At 47.5% G+C, this 25,619-nt stretch overlaps 1 protein-coding gene across 2 annotated transcripts in view; it reads left to right on the forward strand.

The window, feature by feature from the left end:
- COL26A1 (collagen type XXVI alpha 1 chain) overlaps window positions 1-25,619 on the forward strand; it is a 175,257-nt gene that overhangs the window by 71,266 nt on the left and 78,372 nt on the right. Inside the window, exon 3 of one of the 2 annotated variants that reach the window (XM_027126057.1) lies at window positions 3,067-3,164. In XM_027126057.1, coding sequence (XP_026981858.1) covers window positions 3,067-3,164 — 98 coding nt within the window. Of the gene's footprint in view, window positions 1-3,060; window positions 3,165-25,619 lie in introns of both variants that reach the window. The other variant, XM_027126058.1, reaches the window with a different exon arrangement.

Below are 25,619 nucleotides of genomic sequence, written 5' to 3' on the forward strand. Positions count from 1 at the left end.
GTGCTCTCCCAGGGAGCCTCATACCCAGCATCCCGGTCCTCGGCATGCAGACCCGGAAACGGGCTCAGGGAGGTTAAGGAACGTGTGCAATTCACATGGTGAATCAAGGGCAGGGCCCTAAACTCTCAGCTTATGACCCCACAGCCCGGGGCTCCATCTCTTCCATGGTGCAGTGGTCATGGGAGGGATTCCATAGCTTTTCTGGTCCCTCTCAGCCAGAGCAACAATCTTCTTTCAAGAATTAATTTTAAAACTGACTTTTTAAATTGAAATGAAAGCGTCTTCCCTTTCCCAGCTGGGCCAGTTCCTGGCTGGGAAGTTTGCAGCAGGAAGAGGGTGTGAGCGTGTGTGTGTGTGTGTGTGTGTGTGTGTGTGTGTGTGTGTGAGCATGTGAGTGTATATGTGAATGAGAAATCGTGTGTGTGTTTGTCATACAGACAGTCTATTGGGACTCCTCGGACCCAGGCTCGCCTACCCACTTATGTCCCACCAGGCTCCTTCTATAAGGAGTGGTGACGATGACTGGTCCTCTGCCACCCCCCTCCCCCTCCCCAGTGGCCTATGCCAGCTGCTTCCTGCCGTGGATCTGAGAGACCAAAGGCCTGCCTTTGCTCTCGGGCACTTCTCCGTGCAGACTCCTGGCTCCTCACTCGAAAGTTCCAGTCCCTGGCTGCGCACTGCCAGCCCCTGCCCCCACCCCGCTTCCCACTTAGAGCTCCAGAGGGAAGCTGGTTTGCCGGAATGTTTACGAAACACGAGTGAGAGGATTTTTTTTTTGAAAGAAAAATTAGTGTAGCAGGATTCTTCAGACTTAGTGCAGTATTTCTGAAATTCAAAACCTGACTTATGTATTTTCCTGTCAACAGTGCATCTCAAAACGTCACGCCTGCTGCCACCAATTAATTCATAATTTTCCCATTCACGATTAAGTTGCATGGTGTCAGCAGATGCAAATTCTGTGAAGTCATGCAGTTCTGCTTTCAAGAGGAAGTTGTGCAGACTTTATCAAGCAGCCAAGTTATAATGACGCATGTAAATCGAATAATAAAGCCGAATTTTTGCCCCTCGTGAAAATCCGTCACATGTTCTTGTGTTTGTGTGTGTGTGTGTTCATTGAGGTGTAAGTGGTAGATAACATTGAATTAGTTTCATGTGTGCAACGTAGTGATTCGACATTTGTGTATGTTGTGAAATGATCACCACAAATAGGTCTAGTTAACATCTGTCACCACAAGTAGTTACACAATTTTTTTTTCTTGTAATGAGAACTTTTAAGATCTACTCTGAGCGATTTTGAACTATGCAATACAGTATTATTAACTATAGTTGCCATGCTGTACCTTACAACCCATGACTTATTATAACCGGAAGTTTGTGCCTTTTGACCACCTTCACCCATTTTGCACTGCTCCCTATCCACCGTCCCCCAGTTGCTGGCAACCACCAGTCTGTTCTCTGTATCTATGAGCTTGGTTTGTTTTTCTTTTTTTGTTTTTAGATTCCACCTATAAGGGAGATCATACAGTATTTGTCCAAGGTCTTTTCACGTTGTCGAAAATGGCAAGATTTCATTCTTTTTTATGCTGAATAATATTCGTGTGTGTGTGTGTGTGTGTGTGTGTGTGTGTACGTGTGCCACATTTTCTTTATCCACTCACCCGTTGATGGGTACTTTGGTTGCTTCCATATCTTGGCTACTGCAAATACTGCTGCAGTGCACATGGGGGTTCAGATATCTTTTTGAGTTAGTGTTTTCATTTCCTTTGGATAAACACCCAGAAGTGGATGTTATGGTAGTTCTATTTCTAACTTTTTTTTAGCAACTACCGTCCTGTTTTCCACGGTTTCCAATTTACATTCCCATCAACAGTGCATGAAGGTTCCCTTTTCTCCATATCCTCACCAACACTTATTTCTTGTCTTTTTGATAATAGCCATTCTAACAGGCGTGAGGTGATATCTCAGTGTGGTTTGGTCATATATTTTATATTCACTATTCTTGGAGTTTCACAAAATAGTATCAAACTTATTTTCAAGAAAAATTTCAAAATTGTGTGAAAATTTACCATGGAATCCCACAGAGCTTTGCAGGAGCGTTTGGTTGCTGCAAGGACCCCACTACTGAATTGCAAGTTTTCACTGGAGTGTCTCTCTCTCTCATCTATCAGGCTGGGATTTTCTCAAGGATGGGACTCCGTTTTATTAATCTGTGACCACAGTATTGCCTGTAGTTGATGCTCAATAAATATTCATTGGGGACTTCCCTGGCAGTCCAGTGGTTAAGACTCCATGCTTCTACCGCAGGGGGCAGGGGTTCAGTCCCTGGTTGGGGAACTAAAATCCCACATGCCACGGGGCGCGGCCAAAAAAAATACATATATATATTCATTGGATGAATCAACCAAAAGAAATAATGATTGGGAAAAAGTTGGAGTTAAGTGACTTGTGGGTGGTTGGAAGTTGTACAGGTTCTAATGATATTTTTCTTTTCCTTATTCATTATCTTGGGCTGCCTTAACAAAATATCATGGACCAGATGGCTGCAACACAGAAATTAATTTTCTCAGCCAGCCACCTCTCTGTGTCCTCACATGGCCTTTGTTCAGTGTGTGCATGTGCACAGAGAGAGATCTCTGTCTGTCCTCCTCTTCTTAAAAGGCCACCAATCTTATTGGATTAGGGCCCCACCCCTCTGACCTCATTTAACCTAATTACCTCTTCGGAGCCTATGCTTAAGTACAGTCACATTGTGGGGGTTAGGGCTTCAACATATGATTTCTGGGAGACACAATTCAGTCCGTAGCAGTCATTTCCCCACCCTAGGGGGCCACCCTTGGAGATTTGTGGGAAGGCAGAGCTGGAAGGGACTTTACAATGCACCCAACACAGAGAGGGGCGGTCACTCACCCAGGGCCACATAGCCTGTGGGCACAGAGCTAGGATGATGGGCTCTACTGCCTGGGGGGCTCCCAGAGCCCTAGGCTGGGTGGTTTCAGCAGGAGTGGGATCTGGGGTGGGCAGGTAGGTGCTCACACTGTCCTGACTCTGCCCTTGTGTTAGTTACAGGACTCTGATCAGACCCACGTACAGAGTGTCCTACCGCACAGTGACGGCGCTGGAGTGGAGGTGCTGCCCTGGCTTTACCGGGAGCAACTGTGACGAGGGTGAGTCTGCCGGGGGCAGGGGGCAAGAGGAGGGGGTGCTGGCCGGGCCGAGCTTCAGAGTCTACAGATGCTCCTCCCTCCCCTGCCCTCCTTCTGCAAGCAGCTCTCCTTTCTTCCACATTCCTTCCTTCTTTTTCCTAAGCATCCCTGAACCAAATGCTCGGGACTGGCCAAACTGGGGAGAGCCTGGCACCCTGCCTGTGGGCACAGAGGTGGGGTCCCGTGTGCACTGCTTGGGCCAGGCATGAAGGAGAATCGTAAGCCCTGGCCTGAGGAGGAGATTCAGTGTACAGCCTATGTCTTCTGCTCTGGCTCTGACTTACCCCAGAGCCAGGGCAGGCAGAGCTGGATATCTGGGCTCTGAGCAAATGCAGATGAGGATCCAGGAGCCTTGAAGCCATGCCGGTTGTAGAATAAGTCAGATGGACCTGGTGGGCGGCAGCAGCAGGAAGGCCTCACCCTGCTGCCCTGGCCCTGTTGCTGGGCAGGTGCCCAGAGGGAGGAGGGGAGGTCAGAACCCAGAGCCAGAGCCTTCCTTCTGAACCCAGGAGCCAGGCTCAGTCTGGCTCTGGAACTTGATGGGCCCAGAGAGCAGCGCTCAGGTGGGATTCAGAGACAGCAACAGAGCCCATCCCTGCCGCACCCACATCCAGGGACAGTGGGTCCTGCCTGACAAACAGGTTTGCAGCCCACCTGGTTTTCCAGGAGAGCTGGGCAGTCCCAAGGCTCAGGGGTCAGTTTTGAATTTGGAAACAGTAGTTCTCCTCAACCTCAACTTTCTGACAAAATGATCCTCTCTCATCTTTTTTTATTACCTAACTTACTGATTTTAGTTATACGTATATTTAAAATATAAGTACTCTATATGTGTATGCTTTTATTGTAAACTGCCTAAAAGTCTTTGGATTACACATAATAGCCGAAGAACAGCAAGGGCAGTAATAGTAACGATGATGGTGCTTCAGTGAGCCTGTGGCCCAAAGCTGAGCTGAAGGAAGGGGCTGGGACATGGAAGCGTCCAGTGGTACCTCCTTTACTGGTCTGTGAGCCTGATTCTGGGAAGGGAGGTGGACAGCCTCAGGGGCTGGCCCATACTTGGGGGGCGCAGGACTGCCTGGGCCTTTCTTTGGGGAGAAACAGAAGGGACCCCAGGTGTGAGGGGCTGAGGGGAGGCCTGGCTCCCCCAGGTGAAGGCGTGGGTGGCAGGACTTTGTGCTTTATGTGTTGAATGACCACGGCTCACACTGGGTCCCTTGTTGAGGTCGGAGGCCCTCAGAACCAGGTTTGGACCATGGTTGTGGGAAAGACCTCTGGTCCCTCCAGCAGCGTAGAGCAGACCTGTCCTCTGGATTCTGCGAGGGGCTGGGAGGCAGGGCTTTCAAGGGCAGTGACTGATTTGCCCTTAAGTAACTGACTCAGCGCTTCTCAGTGACCAATACAATAAATAGCATTGGCTCCACCCACCGAAGTGCTGGCTTGCCATCAAGACTTCAACTGTAGAAGCCCTCCCTAAGCCTCAGGAAGGCTCCTGGGCCCTTCTTTCAGCTCCGGAGCCTCTGTGGGTGCCCCCCGCCACCCCCCCGCCACCTCGTCATCGCCTCGACCAACTATAATCCTGTGTCTTCATGTCGGCCTCCCCCCCCCCGCCCCCTGCCACCCTGCAGGGCTGTCCAGTTCCTCTAGGGGTAACTAAGCCCCACCCGCATGGGGCCCCTTCCTTCCTCTCTTGGAAACACTGCAGTGCTGGAGCGTATATGTTTTTCATCTCTCTTCATATTCTCTTCATTAGAGGAATGAATGAACCACGAGATGAAGTGTAGTCAGTCTCAAAATGTGTAAGTCGTAATTCTCACACAAGTGGCTTGTGAGCGTGCGTTGTATCGAACGCATGGCTTGTGGAACCAGCAACATGGCAAAGCTGATTCAAAAGAGATTAGAGAAACTGATGAATATGCAGATTGGGGTCCCCAAGACCACGCTTGGGTTGCTGCCCTGAACCAGAGCTCTCGGTGGGACTCAGTCGTGTATACACGGTGGCTTCCTGCATGGCTGAGCTGTTTCTAGCCCCTCTGCTGGTTGAGCTGGCACAAGGGATGCCCCCAGAAATCACAACGTTGGCATAGACTATCTGGCCCAAGGCTCCCAGACCCTCTTATCAGATAGGACATTTCAAGAGCTTAGAGATAGCTCCCGGGAGCCAAGTGCAAAGGCCAGACCTCTCTTTGGGTTAGGTTAATCCTTTACTGATGTGTGTGTGTGTGTGTGTGTATACACATATATATGAATATACACATATAGAATGCATATATTTCATACATATTAAAATACAGGAACTATGATTTTTTAAAAATATATATGAAATAAGAACCTGAAATAAAATCACTATGTTAGATCCTACAGGACAATAAAAACAAAACCTTTGGGGTTATCCTTTCTACTGAGCAGAAATCGTTTACATATCCCCAGTTTCGTACAAGTTAACATCCAGCTTTGCAGAACCTTGGCTGTCATACACAGTGAATGGCAAGTAGACAAGGTGAACTTCCCCCAGGAAGTCCCATGGCCCCTGGGTGGGCTCCTTAGAGAATGCCGTAGCGTGACGCTCAAAGGTCAGGCCCTCACCTTTTTGCCCACGTCCATGTTTAGGTAATTCTTGCAGACCGAGTGGACGAAGCACAGCATTTGGCGAGCAGCAGACCTGGCATGTGTGGGGGGCAATCCTTGTCCTCAGGGAGGTTCTGCCCATCGGGACAGGAGTAGGTTCTAGCAGGGCTGGGGGGCCCATCCTTCCTGGGAGAGGAGATGTAACTGTGAGCTGGTCAAGTGCCCCCAAAGGTGCCCGCCCTTGAGAGCTTGGCACGTCACCTCCAGAAGAAAGCTCTGACCTGGTAGGCCACGGGGATGTGGATTATCGATGCACTCCCCAGAAACGTCTCAGCGTCCTGAGCTAATTATTAAGAGGTGTCGGCACCACTCCAGACACCGTCAGCCTCAGAGTCTCTGCCAGCCCCTCCCTGGTGGAGGAACCTTCCAGGTTCGCCCACTTCCATGAGGAATGCGTGTTCACCTTAGGGCATGGGGTGAGGCTTGCCTGTTTCAGGGAGTATCAGGGTTGAGCAGCCCCTTCCCAGCTCTGAGCACGAGGGTCCTGGGAACCCTGCGGGGCTGAGGAATTCCTGGGAGTGTGAGGCCCTGGGCTGAGGTTGGGACTGGCTCCTGTAAGCCCTGGTAAAGACTTTGCATTCCCAAGCATGAAACAGTAATGACAGAAGACAAAATCGAGGCGGTGTCCGTGACTTCAGACACATTCCTGAGATGGTTGTGGAGGGGTCTGGACCATGAACTCCCACTCGGTTCCCAGTCCAGCCTCTCTGGAAAGCCAGCAGGTCAGGGGTGCCCTCCTCTGTGGTTTTGCTTTGGTTCAGATGAGATTCCCCAGGAGATGCATCTTTCTCTGCTGTGTCTGGCTTTCCTTCCAACTTGTCAGGTCTCTGGTCTTACGACTTGGGGCTGGGACTGCCTGGAGGTAGGTGGCTCCTGCCTCCCAGGTGGCCTGTCTCTGGGCCTGCTTCCCCCCTGCTGGGTCTCCCCCTCCCTTTCCTCCCTGGACACCCCAGGAGTGCTGGCCCGAAGCTTGGGGATACTTTCCTCCAGAGATAAGTCTATATACAGTTGATCCTAACTATTTGACGATTCTATATTTGTGAATTTGGCCTACTTGCTAAAATTTATTTGTTACCCCCCCCCAAATCAGTGACCACTTTTGTGGTCATTCACAGCTATGTGCAGAGTGACAGACAATTTGAGTCACCTAACACGTGTGTTACCAGCTGAGGTTGAACAAGGTGACCCTCTGCTTCCTCGTTCCAGTTCTCACGCAAACAAGTGTCCTTTTCATGGTCTGTTTAGTGCCGTGTTTTCTGCATTTTTGTGCCCCCCCCTTTTTTGTGACAATTCCCTTGTTTAAAATGTCCCCAAGCATAGTGCTGTCCAGTGTTCTTAAGTGCAAAAAGACTATGATGTGCCTTCCTGAGAAAATACGTGCGATAAGTAAGCTTTGTTTGGCATGAGTTATAGTGCTGTTGGCTGTGAGTTCAGTGTTAGTGAATCTGCACTATATATTCCACAAGATGTCCTTCGATAAAAGCCCACATAAAACAAGGTTATGTATTGATTAGCTGATGAAAATGTTGTGACCAGATGCTCACAGGAACCAAAGCCTGTATTTCTCCCATGAGTGATGGTTCAGTATTCACTAATTCAGAGTTCTGGGGACTTTATGAAATGTAACTACCATGAATAAGGAGAATTAACTGTATCTATGGATCTATAACATCTATGTAGAAATATTTTTTTTCTTATTACAAAAGCAAGTACGTGTTCCGTGTAGAAAAAGTGAAAACATCCAGAATTATACCTCTTAAGGTAACCTCCAGGCTCACTTTGGTGAAAAGCCTCCAGACCTTTTTCTGTGCTTACATGTCTGTTGTACTCTACATGCTGTTTGATAACTTTCTTTTACACATAAATCGTCATGAACATCTCTCCTTGTCAATAAGGTGCTTTCTCTCGTATCATTTTCAGTGGTGTGGAGTTTGGGTATACACGTTATTAACTATCCCCCACTAGAAGATATTTAAGTTGTTTCCATTTTAAAAATTGCTGTAAACATCTTTTTTTTTTTAACTGAGGTAAAATTTACATATACAGAGTACACCAATTCTAAGTGTACAATTTAATAAGTTTTGATAAATGCATACATGTTTCCATCACCTCCCAGAAAGTTCCCCCCACCTAGCAACCTCTGTTCTGATTTCTATCATCATAGATCAGTTTTACCTATTCTTGAACCTCATGTAAATGGAACCATACAGTATATACTCTTTTGTGTATAGTTTCTTTCACTTAGCATAATGTTTTTGAGATTTATTCATGTTGTTACACGTGTATCAGTAGTTTATTTTTGTTACTAAGTATTGTTCCATTGTATAAATAACCACAATTTTATTCACCCATTCTCCTGTGGATAGATGTTTGAGATATTTCTAGTTTTAGCCTTTAAGCTTCTGTGAACATTCTTGTATATGTCTTTCTATCAATATGTATGTTTTTACTTCCCTTGGGCAAATCCCTAGGAGTGGAATTGCTCGGTTGTGGTGTATGTTTAACTTTATAAGAAAGAGCTAAACTAATTTCTAAAGTGGTTTTACCACGTTACACTCCTATTAGCAAAGTATGTTCTAATTGCTCCATATCTTTGTCAACACTTGGTGTTGTCAGCCTTTAATTTTAGCCATTCTGGTGGGTATGAAATGCTTTCTCATTGTGATTTTAATTTGCTCTTCCCTGTTGACTTATGATGTTGAGCATCTTTTTTTTTTTTTTTTTTTGTGGTATGCGGGCCTCTCACTGTTGTGGCCTCTCCCGTTGCGGAGCTCAGCGGCCATGGCTCACGGGCCCAGCCGCTCTGCGGCATGTGGGATCTTCCCGGACCGGGGCACGAACCCGTGTCCCCTGCATCGGCAGGCGGACTCTCAACCACTGCGCCACCAGGGAAGCCCATTGAGCATCTTTTTGTATGCCTAACTGATGTGCTTACTAGCCATTTGTATATATTCTTTTGTGAAGTGCCTTTTCAAGATTTTGCCCGTTTTTAACTGAGTTGTTTAATTTTAATAAGAAACAGCCAAATTGTTTTCCAAAGAGACGTTAACATTCTATACTCTCACAAGCACAGTGTTCCAATTGTTCCACATTCTTGCTAAGATTTGATGTTATTAGTCTTTTTAAATTTAGCTGTTCCAGTAAGAATGGAATGGTATGTAATTGTAATTTCTTCTTTTTTAAGACTGTTTTGACCACTCTAGTTCTTTTGCATTTCCATAACAATTTTACAATCCTTTTATCAATGTCTTCCAAAAAAAAGTCTATTGGAATTGGGGTTAGGATTGTGATGAATTTGCAGACCAATTTGGGGAGAATGGAGGTCTTAATAGTGAATCTTCTGATTCATGATCATGGTATAGCTCTCCATTCATATAAGGCTTTAATTTTTCTCAGCAATACTTTGTAGTTTTCACAGTGGAGGACTTGCTTATCTTTTATTAAATGTATTTCTAAGTATTTCATATTTTTAGTGCTTCTAAAAAATGGGATTGCTTTAAAAGTTTTCATATTATAATAATTTTGCTGTTATTATATAGAAATATATTTGATTTTTGAATATTGACCTTGTGTCTGAAAACCATGCTAAATCCATTTATTAGTTCTAGCAGCTTATTTATTGATTTGTTTGGATTTTCTAAATAAACTATCATGTCTTCTGTGAATAAAAACATTTTTGCTTTTTCCTTTCAAATATTTTGCCTTTTATTTCTTTTTCTTGCCTTATTGGACTGGCTAGAACTTCTAGTAAAATGTTTACTAGAAGTGGTGAGAACAGATATCCTTGCTTTGTTCCTTATCATAGGGGAGAAGTTCTCAATATTTCACAATTAATTATTAAGTATGTGATTAGCAGCAGATTTTTTATATATGCCATTTATCAGATGAGGACAGTCACTTCTAAGTTTGTTGAGAGTATTTGTCAGGAATAGGTGCTGAATCTTATCAAATGCTTTTTCTGCATCTATATTGAGGTGATTATATTTTTATCCTTTATTATGTCAATATAGCACATTGCATTGATTTGGAATACTAAACTAACTTTTTGTTCCTGGGAATAACCTTATTATTACTGGGATAAACTTCTTTTGGATACATTATTCTTTTTTATATTTCCGTATTTGTTATTTATCTGTAATTTGCTTTCCTTCTAATGTCTGTCAGTTTTTAATTATGAGGACTTAGCTGTTCTCATAAAAAGACTTGGGCATTTTTCCTCCTCTATTTTCTGAAAACTTTTTTTTTTTAAGATCATATTGCTTTTTCCTTAAGAGTTTAATTGAACTTTGAGTTCACAGTGAAACCATCTGGACCTGTAGTTTTCTTTGTGGGGAAGTTTTTGATAACAAATTCATTCTCTTTCATCTATATAGGGCCACACATGTTTTCTGTTTCTTATTTTAATAATTATTTACACATTTTAAATTAACTTTATTGAAGTGTAATTTGCATACAACTCATTACGTGTATTTAATTTACACACACCAGAAGTATACAGTTCAATAAGTTTTGACCCCATGAATGAATAATTTTCTACATAATTCTCTTTTCTCTGGTATTCCTCTCACCAAATTTGCCTCAGCCTCCTTGTACTCTGATTTCTCGCTCTTCAATTCAGAGAGATTGCCATGTTCTACATAGTGTCACCCTCATGAGCTCCAGTGCAGTAAGTGCTTCCAGGAATTACCTTGTTTGTTTTCCTTCTCTCAGGAATCAGTGCTCATATTGTTCAATGTCTGTGGACATTTGTTTCATAAATTTCATCCCATTTTCTAGTTGTTTATGGTGGGAGGGCAAGTTCAGTATGACTTAGTCTATCATGACCGGAAGCAGAAGTTACATATTTTCCTTTATTGGGTTTTTAGTTATACTTCTCTGTATCGTGTATTAGTACTCCTAAGGATTAAAATCTGTATCCTTAACTTACCATAGTAAACATGGGATTATTCCATGTAAAATGAAAGAAAATTTTAACAGTACAATTTTAACAGTTCATTTATCTACCCCACCATCCTTTGTGCTATTGTTGTCATATGCTTTATTATTTATTTGTTTTAAAGATTTATTTATTTAGGGGTACATTGGGTCTTAATTGCTGTGCATGGGCTTTCTCAGTTGCAGCGATCGGGGGCTACTCTTCGTTGCAGTCCCCAGGCTTCTTGTTGGGTGGTTTCTCTTGTTGCAGAACATGAGCTCTAAGCACACGGGCTTCAGTAGTTGCGGCATGTGGGCTCAGTAGTTGCGGCATGCAGGCTCTAGGGCATGTGGGCTTCAGTAGTATAGTTGCTCTGCGGCATGTGGGATCTTCCCAGACCAGGGCTTGAACCCATGTCCCCTGCATTGGCAGGCAGATTCTTAACCACTGTGCCACCAGGGAAGTCCCTCATATGCTTTAAATATGAATGTGTTATAAACTTTACAATTCAATATTATACTTTTTTGCATTAAACAGTCAGATTACTATTTAAGAAGTGAAGAGAAGGAAAAGTAGTCTTCTCTGTACTCCATAGTTATCATTTCCAGTGATCTTTATTTCTTCCTGGAACTCTGAGCCTTCATCCAGAATCCTTTTTCCTCAACCCCAAGAAGTTCTTTCAGCATTGCTTGTAGTACAGATCTGCTTGTAGTGAATTCTCTCAACTTAAAAAAAAATTTTAGTAACTATTTTGCCTTAATATTTATCTATCTATCATCTGTCTATATTATATATATGTATCATAAAATACACATAACATAAAATTTACCATTTCAGCCATTTTAAAGTGTATAATTCAGTGTCATTAAGTACATTCACAATGTTTTGCAACCATCACGCTATCTAGTTCCAGAATTTTTTATCACCCCAAAGGGAAACCTGACACCCATTAAGCAGTTATTTCTCATTCTCTCCTTCCCTTAGCCCTTGGCAACCACAAATCTGCTTTCTGTCTCTATTGATTTGCATATTCTGGATATTTCGTGTAAAAGGAATCATACAATATGTGGCCTTTGTGTCTGGCTTCTCTTACTTAACATAATGTGGGGTTTTTTTGTTCTTACTTTTGGCTGCGTTGGGTCTTTGTTGTGGTGCGCATGCTTCTCATGGTCATGGCTTCTCTTGTTGCGGAGCATGGGCTCTAGGCGCGTGGGCTTCAGTAGTTGTGGCATGCAGGGTCAGTGGTTGTGGCACGCGGGCTCAGTAGTTGTGGCTCGCGGGCTCTAGAGTGCAGGCTCAGTAGTTGTGGTGCATGGGCTTAGTTGCTCTGCAGCATGTGGGATCTTCCTGGGCCAGGGATCGAACCCATGTCCCCTGCATTGGCAGGCAGATCCTTAACCACTGTGCCACCAGGGAAGCCCTTGACATAATGTTTTGAAGCTTTATCCGAGTTGTGGCATATGTCTGAATAATGAATAGTATTCCGTTATATGGATGCACTACTTTTGTTTATTCATTCATCAGTTGATGGACATTTAGGTTGTTTCCACCTTTTGGCTATTGTGATTAGTGAGGCTATGCACATTCATGTACAGGTTTTTGTTTGAACGCCTGTTTTCAATTCTTTTTGGTGTATACTTAGGATTGGGAATTTCTGAATCATGTGGTAATTTTCTGTTTAACTTGCTGAGAGACTGCAAAACTGTTTTCGTAGTGGCTGCACCATTTCACATTTCCGCCAGCAATGTACAAGGGCTCCAGTTTCTACACATTATCTACAGTACTTCATTTTCCATTAATTTTAAAATATTTTTATTGAGTTTATAATTGTGGATTGATTTTTTTTTTCTTTCAGTTATTTTAAAGTTTGGTCATTCTATTGTCTTTTTGCATCCATTATTTCAGGTGAGAATCTGCTGTCATCATATTGTTTCCACACTAAGATTGTTTCCTTTTCTCCTCTGGTTGTTTTAAGAATATTTTTTTATCCTTGCCTTTCAGCAGTTTGACTATGATGTTACCAAGTGGGATTTGAGAAATCCTGCTTGGGGTTGTTTGAGGATCTTGGATCTATAAGTCAATGTTTTTGACCAAATTCGGAAAATTTTGTCCATTATTTCTTCAAATATATTTTTCTGCCCTATTCTCTCCACTCCTCTTGAGATTCCATTTGCATACATGTTAGATTGCTTGATACTGTCATTGAAGATCTTTTTTCCCCTCTGTTCTTCAGATTGGATAATTTCTGTTGATCTGTCTTCAAGTTCATTGACTATTTCTTCTGACTTTTACAATCTTCTGTTAAGCCATCCAGTGAAATTTTCATTTCAGATATTATTCTTTTCAGTTATAGAATTTCTGTGTGTGTGTGTGCGGTTTTTTGTTTTGTTTATATTTCCCTGATAAGATCTCTGCATATAGTTTATTTTTTATCCAAGAATGTATATGTAATAGCTGCTTTTAGGTCCTTGTTTTCTATTTCCAACGTCTGGGTCATCTTATGGTTTGTTTGTATTGACACTTTTCTCTCGACTTGGGTAGCATTTCCCCCTTTCTTCCTCCCTTCTTCCCTTCCTTCCTCTTTCTCTCTTTCCCTCTTTCTTCCTTTCTTCCTTCCCACCTACCTTCCATGTTAACAACTTTTGCTTGTATACTGGACCCTTTGAATGATATTTTGTAGAGATTCTGGTTTCTTGGAAGAGTGTTGATTTTTGTTGTAGCAAGCAGTTAAATCACTATACATTTGTGAAGGCTTGGTTTTTATACTTTATTGGGGTGGATATGTAAATCTCTTAGACCTGGGATATAGCTTTTTCACCTAAGGCATAGCCTTTCTCTGGTTTCAAAGGCAAGCTTAGTTAGGTGTTAACTAAACCCCTTAACTTGGAGAGACTCAAGCTCTAAATCACCTTCCTTTTATTGGGTAGCAGCTGATACATCAGCTCAGCTTTTGAAGCCTTCCCACTGTTGTTTTCTGCTGAGCTCATTGGAATCTCCGCTACACATGCACAGTTCAGGGACCAGCCAAGGATTTCCGGGTAGTTTGTACACAGAGTTTGAGGCTCTCTGCTCTATGTTGTTCCTCCCTAATTAGATTTCTTCCCCCAGTTTCCAGGTCCTCTCGCAGCCTTAAGACTAAACAACTGCAGGTTTTGATTTGAGTTTTGGCCACCCTGCACTGCTTGAATTGGGGTGTGCCCTTGGGGGAAAAGCCATGTAATGTAGAATTCACTCGGTGCTATTCCCTTTTTGCAAGGGTTGAATTCCCACCAGTTTCTGCTGGCTTTTTGTTGCTCTCTAGTGTCTTCAAATAGTTGTTTAAAATTTTTTATCTAGAGTTTGTTATTTTTATCTAAAGTGGAATTAGTCTGACACAAGCTACTCTATCCTTACTGGCACTGGAACTTTGCGACCACCTTTTTAGTTAAATTTTTGTCCACACCTTTAATGATTTCCTTAGGATAAATTCCTAAGCAGAATTATTGGGTCAAGGAGCATACACACCACATCAAGGTTTTTGAATCGTACTGCCAAATTAGCCCCTAGAAAGGTTGCTGATTACATTGCTGTGGACATATTGAGAAATTCTAGAGGGTAATTTCCCATTGTGGCACCTGACACAGTGCCTGGCACTTTGGGTCTGTAAAGGCTGTTGACCGACTCTGGATCCGGAACATGATTTTTGCCAGTGCTGATCAAAGGAGTCAGCATTAAGCATGAGATACAGTACCGTTAACTTCATCACTAGAACTAATTTAAAAAGTGTTCCTTAAGTCACATTCCACCAGTAGATGTCCCTCCAGTGAGTTCAACTGGCTGGCAGCAGAAGTGACACCAACACCTTTACCAACATCATGTAATCACGTCAGTATTCCTCACCTCTGAAATGGTATTTTATACTTCCAAAAGGGCTTTCAGTCACGTTATTCTGTATTTCCACAGTATAGATGCTGCTATATACTGTCTGTGTCCCCACCCCCGCCAAATTCATATGTTGAAACCTGTTCCTCAAAATATAGGTATATTAGGGGCCTTTGGGAGGTAATTAGATCATGAGGGTGGAGCCCTTATGAATGGGATTAGTGACCTTGTAAAAGAGACCCAAGAGGTCTCCCTCGGCCCTTCTGCCACGTGAAGACACATGAAGAAGACAGACGCCTGTGAACCAGGAACTTGGCCAAGTTCATCCAGCTGAGAAGTGGCTGATGCAGAATTGGAACCTGGGTCTCTTGCTCCTGATTAAGTGACCCTTACTCTTAGTTACCTGTGACCTTTAAGGTCTTGGGAAATCCCACTCAAACTTGCCCCAGCACAAAGGACAGGTCAGCTGGACTCTCAGCTGGCTCCTTCATGCAGTACCTGTTGTGGCCTGGTCCCTGGTGTTTTAAAGGCCAGATTTCATGTTGCTTTGGTGTTGTGGAGGAGCTTTGCCTGAAATTCATCAGGAGATGATAAGTTTCATTCAACTAGGGGATGTTTCCTCTGTGTGTGTGTGTGTGTGTGTGTGTGTGCGCGTGTGTCTGTGTGTGTGTGTGTGTGTGTGTGTGTGTGTGTGAGCTGGAGTCCTGGCCAGGACAGGAAATGAACCCTCTGGGCCTCCATATGGACAAGGGCAGGCCTGGGGCGAGGTGGCTCAGCCAGTGCATCCAAGCACTGAACTGATTGATTTGAGTCCAAGACGATGCTGACATTTCACCCCTGGCTCGAGCTCTGTATATGAGTGTGTTTGTGTTTTGAATGGCTGAGGGTTCAAAGCCAGAAGGAGTTCTCTTGGGAGGAGGCTGTAGCCTCCTGGCCAATCTGCAGAGCTCAGCATTTTAGGGAAATGACGTTCAGTGAATCTGATGTTTCCGAGACTTGCTACCATGGCTGCCATTAAAGGGTGGGACAAGCCAGTAGAACCATATATTCAAATTAGCCTGGAGGTTCCAGGCACTGTGCAAGAGGCTTGGGTCACATTGATGAAAAGGAGACCTCAGGAGCTCCCAGATGGGGGTTGTGTATGTGTTGCTGGGTGCCAGGGATAGAGGGTGAGCAGATGATCTGGTCAAAAAAAGGCTTTGCTAGGTGTTGTGGGACCCACCCGAGGTCGGGATTGGGGCGGGGGCCATCTTCCTCCAGCTCAAGACCTTACTTACCCTCTGGGTCCAACCCAGCTCACTTTCTCAGGTCTGCACTCCTCTGGGCATCCCTTAACTCCTGTAGGTTCCATTTCTTCCCCTCAGCACATAAAGCATCTGCCGTCTTTACGAAAACAATCTTACTGAATCTGCATCACCCGTTACCCACCATCCCACCTCGGGCTTCCTTTCTTGGCCAAGCTTCTTGGAAGAATTGCCTTCCCTGCCTTCCCCGACTTGGCTTCCTTGCTTCCAGGGTCTTCCGCAACCTGCAAGGTAAAACCTCTGCTCCACTTACCACTCAGAGAGTCTTTTCACTGAGTGACCAGCCACTGGCCGGGAGCTGGAATGCAATACATTTCTTGAATGAATGAATGATCACCAAGGCTGTTTTCATGGGTGTGAGATATGAGGTTCAGATGGTGGGTGGATGATTCTCCCCATTGTAGAGACGAGTAACTGAGGCTTAGAGAAATGTTGATATTATTTATGTGAGACCCTGCTGGAGCCCATGGGGGAGCTGGAGACTGAGTGATGGGAAGAAGCAAGTACCATCACCACTGGCCGCTCTCTGGCTGGCTGAGCTGGGAGGACCACTAGGGCGCTGACCGTTCAACCGCTTATCACACCTGCCTCTTTCCTGGCATCTTTGGTAGACTTCCGACCCTGACCTGACGTGGAGAATGAGCTGAGGGTCTGCTCCATTCAGCATCTGTTCTTGCTGTCCGCTCCAACAGACAGTGTGGCCTCACTGATGAGATTCCGGGCCCTTTGATACTCCATCCCAGCCTGGAGTGGTTCCAGCCATCGAGATGGGTTTTGTTGTCAGGCAAGCATCTTTCGGCGCCTCCCGTCATGCTGTGTGGGGCTGTAAATATCCACAGATGTCACCTGCCTTTTCTTTTTCTGGAAAGCGCTTACGTGGGGGCTAGCCCAGGTTGCTGGCGCATTGCTCAACTGCTGGGCTGTCTGCGCATCCGGAGGGCTCTCAGCCCTCCCCGAGGCTGCTGCTTCTGCATCCATGGGCATCTCACAGGGCATGGCGGGGGCCACAGTGATGCCAAGGGAGATGATTTCTAAGCTCGTGAATTTTCTGAGACTCTCCTGGCCAGGGTGACACGACTTCCAGGGAAACCTAGACATTTCCCATTGGCCACAGGGATCCGGCGTCTCTCCGGGGCAGAGGCTCCAGGTGTAAGACAAGGCTCTCCTGTCACCCCCTCTGATGTGCTGAACACGGGGAGGGAGATGGGGACCTCTGCTGAGGTGGGCAGAGCCTGGGACAGTCAGGCTCTCTTTTTTTAATCAACCACCTCTTTGAGAGGTGAGTATCGGCCAGTCCAGAGACTTGGGGCTGGACCACATAAACCTGGTATGGGGTGAGATGCCGGGGAGCTGTGCATGGGCGAGAAGGAGGGGCCAGGCAAAGGGCAGCAGATGTGTGTTCTTCCCGCTGAGTGGCTGGGCCAAGGCAGCCTTTGTGGGGGAAACTGGGTCCCTCAATTAACAGCTGAGGCTCCAGGGAGAACATGTTCGTCCCCTAAGTGACCTGCTAGATGCCAGCGGGCTTCTTTCCAGAATGCTCAGGAAGGGAGTGGAGGACTTTCTAGAACACAGCCTGCATGTTGGCGGGGAGAAGTTGGGCTGGGGTGGTGTGGTATTAGGAAAATAGGGGAAAACATAAAGAGAGGAGTAGTTACACTAATTCAGCAGATCAAGGAGTTGGTTTTCTTCTTCCACCTCCTGCTTCTCGTTAGGATCCTCTCTGGGGCCAAGTCCACATGCTGGGGCTCAAGGTCACACACTTTGGCTTTGGGTGGCTGCAGTAGTTGCCAGGGCCAATGCACTGGAGAGGACTGGTTTGGCCTGCTGCAGGGAAGCATTTCCAGAACCTTCCAAATGGGGCTGGGGTCCCAGGCAGTGAGCACATCACACCCACGCTGTGGCCGGGAGAGGGGAAGGGCCTTGGCCAATGGTCATTTGCCATAAGCTTATCCGTGCGATGCTGTCCAGGCTGGGCAGAGCCAGTGGCTGACAGAGGCTGTTGGTCCACCCCAGCCCCACCCTCAGGGTCTAGGGGTGACTGTTTGGGGCCTGCCTGTGCTTTGGCAGAAGCCTTGGCCTGTTATGGTGGATGGCGCTGTCTGGGCCCCACCCAGGGAGCACCTTCGACCCGACAACTCCATCTTCTAAGTATTTCTGCTTCTCCTCCTGGGACCTCCAGGACTGCAGTGTCATCAACAACTCCCCGTACTCTTATTGGAGACCTCCATGTCTCGACCCCAGGTGACACATGGGAGGGTGAGGGGAGGTCCGGACCATCACGACAGTCCTAGAACTGGGGTATACTGAAGATTGGAGAACAGCGGTGTCCACAGGATGAGACTGAGCAAAACAAACCATGAGCCCCATGCGTGAGCTGAGGAGGGCCTTATAGGGAGGGCGTCCCACCGTGACCCATGATCTTAAAGAGTGACACGGCTGTGAACCACTCTCTCCTCCCCCAGAAGAGTGGTCCAAACCTCTTAGATGGCAAGGACAGGCCATGAGACAAGCAGATGTGGGCTCATTGGACTAGGCTTCCTCTGCTAAAGCCTGCTGCTGTCCTGACCCTCAGCTCAGTCTTTTCTAGAAAGAGGATGGAGGTGGGTGGCATTCCAGCCCTTCTGAAGACTGGACAGGACATTTTCTTACAGTTGATCCTAGTGTTGGGCGGAGAGGGCCCAGCTCTCAGGATGGGAAGTTGAGAGCATGGCAGGGCCTTCCTGGTGAGGAGGGGCTGGTGGGAGCTGAGTCGCCTGGAACCACAGAATCAGCTGTGTATGCAAAGCACGTGCCAGAGCTGCGCAAGCCTGCACTCTTGGTGCCTGACCATAATCCTCACCAGCCATGTTGGAGTCATGGCAGGAGGTGGTGGGGATGCTGGAGTCCTGCCTGATGTCGCGAAGCTCGCTCTTCCAACCTCCGCGGGCTGCGTCCAGGGTTCCCGGAGCGAGCACAATGCAGCCCCATCAGGCACTGTTTTCTGAGGGTGGCTGGGCTGTCCTCCCCCAAGGAGGGATAGAGAGCCACCCTCTGGGCTGCCCAAGTGCCCCTTGGGGAAGCTCGACCCACTTTACCTGTATGAGGTGACAGCACAGTTTGTATTCTCATGAACTCAATGACAGGCTCTTTGGATCTGCTCGTCTTAGCTCGCACTGTTGTAACAGAATACCATAGACTGGGGTGCTTAAACCACAGACATTTGTTTTGCATAGTTCTGGAAGCTATGCAGTCCAAGATCTAGATACTGGCAGATTCGGTTCTCAGTGAAAACTCTCTTCCTGGCCACCTTCTCGCTATGTCCCCACATGGTGGGGACGCAGGGAGAGGGAGAGAGCTCTCTGGCGTCTCTTCTTGTAAAGGCACGAATCCCATCATGGGGGCCCACCCCCAATATTTGCTTGGTGACATATCTATCCACCCCTCTATCCCTCTCTCCATCTTACTTTTTGGTACCTGGGTCCTCACGTCCTAGTTGGATGGGCTCAGAGAGGCAGCCTCTTTAACATCTCATCTGAATCCCACCCCGAGCCTGTGTCTACGTGTAAGCCCTGCTTCGTATTTACAGTTTCCTATCTTACAGTATCTCTCCCTCTCTCTTGCTGAGCAGATCACACAGGCCACCGTGGCCTCCATCCTTGCTGCCCTGTCTGGTTCTCCTGCCCCTGGGGACCATGGTGGATGAACTTACCAGGACCAGTGGGCGGAGCTTCAGTCTGAGTTGCTTCATGGGCTCCATTTAAATGTTTTTCTTCCAATGCCACGTGACAGACCAAGGCCTGCTTGGGGTCCACTGGGAGCCCAGGAAAGTTCTCTCTGCACCATTTTAACAGAATTGCAGCCCCTGGGCCCTGGGCTGGGGGAGGGGAGGGGAGAACTCCAGCCCACGCAGACATCAGGAAGCGCCTTGCGGTGATATAAGGCATCAGGCCCTTTCCCATGTAACCAGAAACCCATGGGCAGAGTGTGGTCATTTTACAAACAGGACAAGCAGAGTGGAGAACAAAATCTCACCTCCCTGAGGACCCATACATGATCCCCTGGAGTGTGGAGTGAGCCAGGCCAGCTGGCCCAGAGTGAGGGCACCCTGGGCACCACGGGGCAATGGCTTTCCACCCATCTGGGAGGAAAGGAAGGGTTGGTCACTCTCCCCCTTCCTATGGTCCTGCTTTGCCCATGGTGGCTGTTTCCCAGTTAGAGCTCCCAGACAAGGGATCTAGGCTTGGTTCCCAGCACAATTCACACGCCCAGCACCGAGGAGCAATCAGTCTATCCCTGCAGAAAGATTCTGTATCCCTCATTCGCTTGGACAGTGGAAAGGCCACAGGCTTCAACCCAGACCAAGGGCTGAAATCCTGGCTCCACACAATCGCTCTGTAGGCAAGTCAGTTCCTCTCTCTGAACCTCAGTTTCCTCATCTGTAAAGTGGGCACAATGATACTTGTCTTGCAGAATTATTAATTCTATTGCACATCAAATGAGGTGAATAAAAAGTACCTGATGGGCATAGGAGGCCCTTAATAAGTGATTCTTGTTACTATTACTGTTCTCCCAACTTGCCCAGTGCTAGACACGGTGCCCAGTGCTAGGTACCAGAAATATACATCGACTGATTATGGTGTCTTTTCCTTCCAAATACGGGTGCTTAGGGCTGAAATGGACCTTAAGATCTCTGTCCTTGTACGCACACGTGCGTGCGCGCGCTTGTGTGTGTATGAGAGAGAGAGAGAGAGAAAGATTGATTCAGTCTCTGCTGTTTTTGAACAGGCCTGGGATGTGAGTGCAGCATGAGAATTAGGCCCACAGTTTCCCAGGCACTAGGGGCCACAGAAGTGGGGTTCATTCAGCTGCCAGTGACTCTGAGCAGCCCCAGCAGGGAGAGGGCATCAGGGGTCCCTGGTCTTGCTGGAGGTGCTGGGTGTCCTAGGCTGAAGGCCAGGTGAGTGATCTCACCTGCCAAGGTGCTGTTCTCCTTTGGGGAGTGGAAATTTACAGCCAGGGGCTGGGGTCCAACCAAATTGCCCTTCAAGGCAGCTGATCAACACCAAAGATGCTGGGAATGGAACCTGGGAGGTGGTAGGTGGTGTGGACAGAGCTTGGGGTGCGAGGCCAGAAGTTGTGACTATTCCTGGCCAGGCGACCTTTGTAAGTCACCTGCACATCCGTTTCTCCCCTGGAAGCGGTTGTTCTGCTGGGGAGGGGTGTAGCTTTGAGGTCTGCAAGCCTGCAGTTCTGGGCTCCCCTCAGCAGGAGCAAGGCTGTTGTAACAATGATGCTGAGCTCTGGTTATTGTAAACTTCCCAGAGAACGAGGCATACCTTACCATGATGTCATGTCTAGACACCCAGGTCAGGTATAAATTATGGAGACAAAGTAGCATGTTCAGTGGTTAGACTGTAAAACTTTAACGAGAGATTTCTGTGACTCCAACATATGCTGGGAAAGGCTGTTCTTGGAGGAGGAGGAGGAGGAAAGGCGCTTTCTTCCCTTTTCACTTCCTCTCTGGCATCTGTGGGTGGCAGGCACCGCCTTTGGGGCAAGGCCCTTGGGACTCATGAAGGCTCTGGGCCCAGGTGGCAGCTTCCTCCAGAGCAGGAAGTGACCGGCACTGGTTTCCGGAGACCTGGTAGCTGGAGCTCTGCCCTGCTGAGCTGGGTGGACCTTGGGCAAGTCCCAACCTCTCAGGGCCTCAGTTTCCTTATCTGTAAAATGGGGGCGGAAGAGAGAAGCTTCCTGCACGAACGTTTCCCCCTACCGGTCCTCTAGGGCCTGGCAGAGCAGAGCAGTAGACACGCGTGTGGAGCAGAAGGAATGCCTTTCTGCATTTAAGACTTACCTCCTGTGGCTTTGGTGATGAGAAATGTAGCAAGACAGAGGACCAGCTTGGGGGGCTGAAAAGTGCTGACGTGAGGGGGCCTGGCCCGGAAATCCTGGGGTCTCCTTCTGTGAAAAAGGCTGAAAGTTATGCTGGTAGCAAGTTAGGGGATATCTTTGTGGCACCGATGGATGCTGTTGTGTTTTTGTTTTTGTTTCTGACACCAGACACATTGTTCCAACACCAATTCTCCAACTCCCTGACCACGACTGAGGGTTCAACACTCCAATTCAGTTCTGATACCAGCTACCTGGAGTTAGTGGATACCCCACAAGTTAAGGGCTCAGTCTCACAAGACTGCCCCCCACTTCAGACGCCAGCTGCAGATGAGGTCCCCAGGCTATCTGCACTTCCGCCACCCTGCTGACTACAAACCTGTGGGTTCCCACGACACCCCCTCAAGTGTGATAATTCACTAGAATGACTCAGAGAGCTCAGGAAAGCGCTAGACTTACCATTACAGTTTTATCATAAAGGATACAACTCTGGAACAGATGCACAGGGCGAGGGGTGGGGGGAAGGGTGCTGAGCTCCCACGCCCTCTCTGGATCTCCCACCCTCCCAGCACCTCTGTGTGTTCTTCCACCCAGCTCTCCAAACCCCACCATCTGGGATCTTTATGGAAGTTCCATTACATAGGCACGATGGATTTAATCGTTGGCAATTGGTGATTGAATTCAGTCTCCAGCCCCTCTCCCCTCCCCAGAGGTCGGGGCTGGGGCTGAAATTTCCAACCTCCTAATCAAGTGGTTGGTTCCCTTGGCTACCAGCCCCCCGCCTAAAGTTATCTAGGGACCCAACAGGAGTCACCTCATTAGTATGAACTCAGGTGTGACTGAAAGGGGCTCCTTATGTATATCAAAAGATGCTCCCTTCACTCTGGAAATTCCAAGGGTGTTAGGAGCTTGGTGCCAGGAACTGGGGACAGAGATCGAATATATACATTTTATAATACCGCAGACACGAAGGCCTTTGTAGCTGGGATTGACAATACTGAAGGTGCTGAGGACGCCCACCTTGGGCCCTAGGTTTGAGACAGGGGAGGCCCTGGTGTCTGGCAATGACATTCCATGGTGCCAGAAGCCATGGGGCACAATACAGGGGTCTGTTCCCAGACGTTGTGTACCTGACAGCATGAGGGCTCTGCTGCAGTCATGCATGTGGCACAGGGATGGCCAAGCTTTAGAACAGGGTGGCTAGCTTTGCGGGGCGCTTGTGCCTTTGCTGTGTACGTGGACCCATGCAATCATGGAAGGCATCGATGCCAGACAGCGGTTCCCTGCATGCGCTAAGGATGCGGACTCTGCGATCCCTGTACATGTGGACCAGGGTCATGTTCATCACATGAAAATGTGATTGAACATGGAAAATGACCCCCAGGGGACCACAGAGCAGCTGGTTTGAGGACAGCCTGTCCCTCAGCCAACTGTCTCACCATCAGATCACATTTACGAAGCGCCCGCTTATCTGAGGAGCCCATAAACACTGGAGTCTATGGCGCAAACCCTCAGTCATTCCAGCTGAAGTGTTGCAGGGGGCGGAGGGGCCTCCCTGGGACCCCCAGGCTCTGTGGAGGGGGTGCATTTGGCCCTGGGTCCCCTGTTCCCATAAGAACCTCCTAAATGTTCTTTGTGGCCAAGCATTGCCTGGACTGCCCCTCAGGAGAGGCTGCATTTCCGGACTTGGGGTTGGAATGTTCCAGAATCTCTGTGCCTCACTCTGCTTTGAACAGTTATTTATTGCCTGGGCCTCTCATTCAGCGCTTCTCTCCCAGTCTCGGAGTTTTCTCCTCCTGCCCCTCCCTCTCGCCTTCTTCCCGTCCTCCTCCTCCTGTTTCTCTCAATTGCCTACATGTCCATCTTCCCAACTACTCTATGAGCTGCCTGGGGATTGGGTCTTTCTCTGCTGCTTTTTGTTCTGCAAGGACGCCACCCAAAGGAGGAAAAATGGGGTTTGGAGCCTCTCGGTCTACAGTCAAATCTGGCCCCAGTATTTCTTAGGTATGAAATTTTGGACAAGCAAATGATTGCCTAGAGCCTCACTTTCCCCAGCAATGAAATGGGAAAGTTAAGGCTTACCCTGCAGGGGTCTTAGGAGGTTCTAGAGGCTTCTGGAAGTGCCCAGCTCACTGCCCAGCTCCTGGGAGCACTCAACTAGTCCAGTGCCTGGCCCGAAAGAAGCAGGTGCTGCCTTGCATCTGGCCCTAGGGCACGATTTCCTTTTACCTTCCCGGTAACCCCATGGAACAGGCAGGGGTTGCCATGTTCCCATTTTACAGATGAGAAAGATGAGGCTAAGTGGTTAAGTGCGTAGATGAAGGCCACATGCTTAGTAAGTGATTGATCCTGGACCAGAAACCTGGTCTTGCCTTTGAACTGCTCCACACTAAGGAGGAAATGAATGGATGAATGAGAGATTACATACAGGGTCACGCTGTGGCTGCAGCTGGCTCTGCTTCCCCGGGCTCGGGGAGAAGGCCTGGGAAGGATGAAAAGAAGCAGGTGGCTGGCTGGTTGTTCTGGCATCAGGATAGGTCTCCAGATGCCTCATTCAGAGACCGAGGGCCAGGTTGGATGTCCAGGCCACCGGATCACAAGGTGGACTCGTGGACCAGGGCTGTTTGCATATATCATGTGCATCTGCGTCCTGTTTATAATGTGTGCGTGTGCCTGGCGTGTATGGGATGTGTGTGGTGACTATGCATATTGTCCGTGTATGCATAACACTGGTGCAAGTGCATACGTGTGTGAGGGGTGGGCGTGCTGTCTATGCATGGGGGTGCTTGTGATACATGTGAGTGTGTGAGGGGTGTGTATTTTGGCGAGTGAATTGTAAGGTATTTATGTCTACGTGGTATATGTGTGCAGTGAATTATGATGTGTGTAATGTCTGTGCACACGTGTGCATTACTGTGTGAGGTTTATATGTGTGTGGTGTGTGCAGATGTGTGGTGAGCGTGTAGTAAACCCTTCATGATGTTCTCGTGGACTGGTTAGATTCCCCTGAGATAATATGTCTAATCTTGAATTTGGAGGGTGTCCGTCTGGCCACTTGCATACTGGGAGCTGAGATGGGGAGGAGGGCTGGGGGGGGAGGTTCTGACCCTCAGCCTGTAAACTTGCACTTAACCCTCAGGCTTTCTGTATGGCTCCCTCACCCTCCATCACACCTGGTATTCTTCCATCACGAGATTCCGTTTTTTTCTCTCCAGAGAGTAAGTCTCCAGTTTTATGCCTGAGTGGGCATGAGGACCTAGAAACTTCTTCCTCCTTGAGACTTTGCATCTGTCCTATTTTTAGCACCTCCATATAGCTTCACTTTTCTGAGCACCTGATCCGCTGCCCTCTGGGGGAGGGAAACGAGCTTTTCTCAGCCGGTCCAACTGCTGACTCAGGACTCAACACCCTTGAGTCAGCAAGGGCAGCTCCCATTTGTCCACTTGTTTTGCACTTTTCACATTTGCTGCAGTTGACTCCTCTCCTATTTTCTTTTCTTTTTTAAAAAAATAAATTTTATTTATTTATTTTTATTTTTGGCTGTGTTGGGTCTTCATTGTTGTGCGCAGGCTTTCTCTAGTTGCGGCGAGTGGGGGCTACTCTTCACCGTGGTACGCGGGCCTCCCATTGCTGTGGCCTCTCTTGTTGCAGAGCATGGGCTCTAGGCACACGGGCTTTAGTACTTGCAGCACATGGGCTCAGTAGTTGTGGCTCGCGGGCTCCAGAGCGCAGGCTGAGTAGTTGTGGCGCACGGGCTTAGTTGATTCCCGGCATGTGGAATCTTCCCGGACCAGGGCTTGAACCCGTGTCCCCTGCATTGGCAGGCGGACTCTTTTAACTACT

This window comes from Aethalodelphis obliquidens, unplaced genomic scaffold, assembly GCF_003676395.1.
Source record: "Aethalodelphis obliquidens isolate GAN/ISIS:26980383/991018 unplaced genomic scaffold, ASM367639v1 scaffold30, whole genome shotgun sequence".
Classification (NCBI taxonomy): Eukaryota; Metazoa; Chordata; class Mammalia; order Artiodactyla; family Delphinidae; genus Aethalodelphis; species Aethalodelphis obliquidens.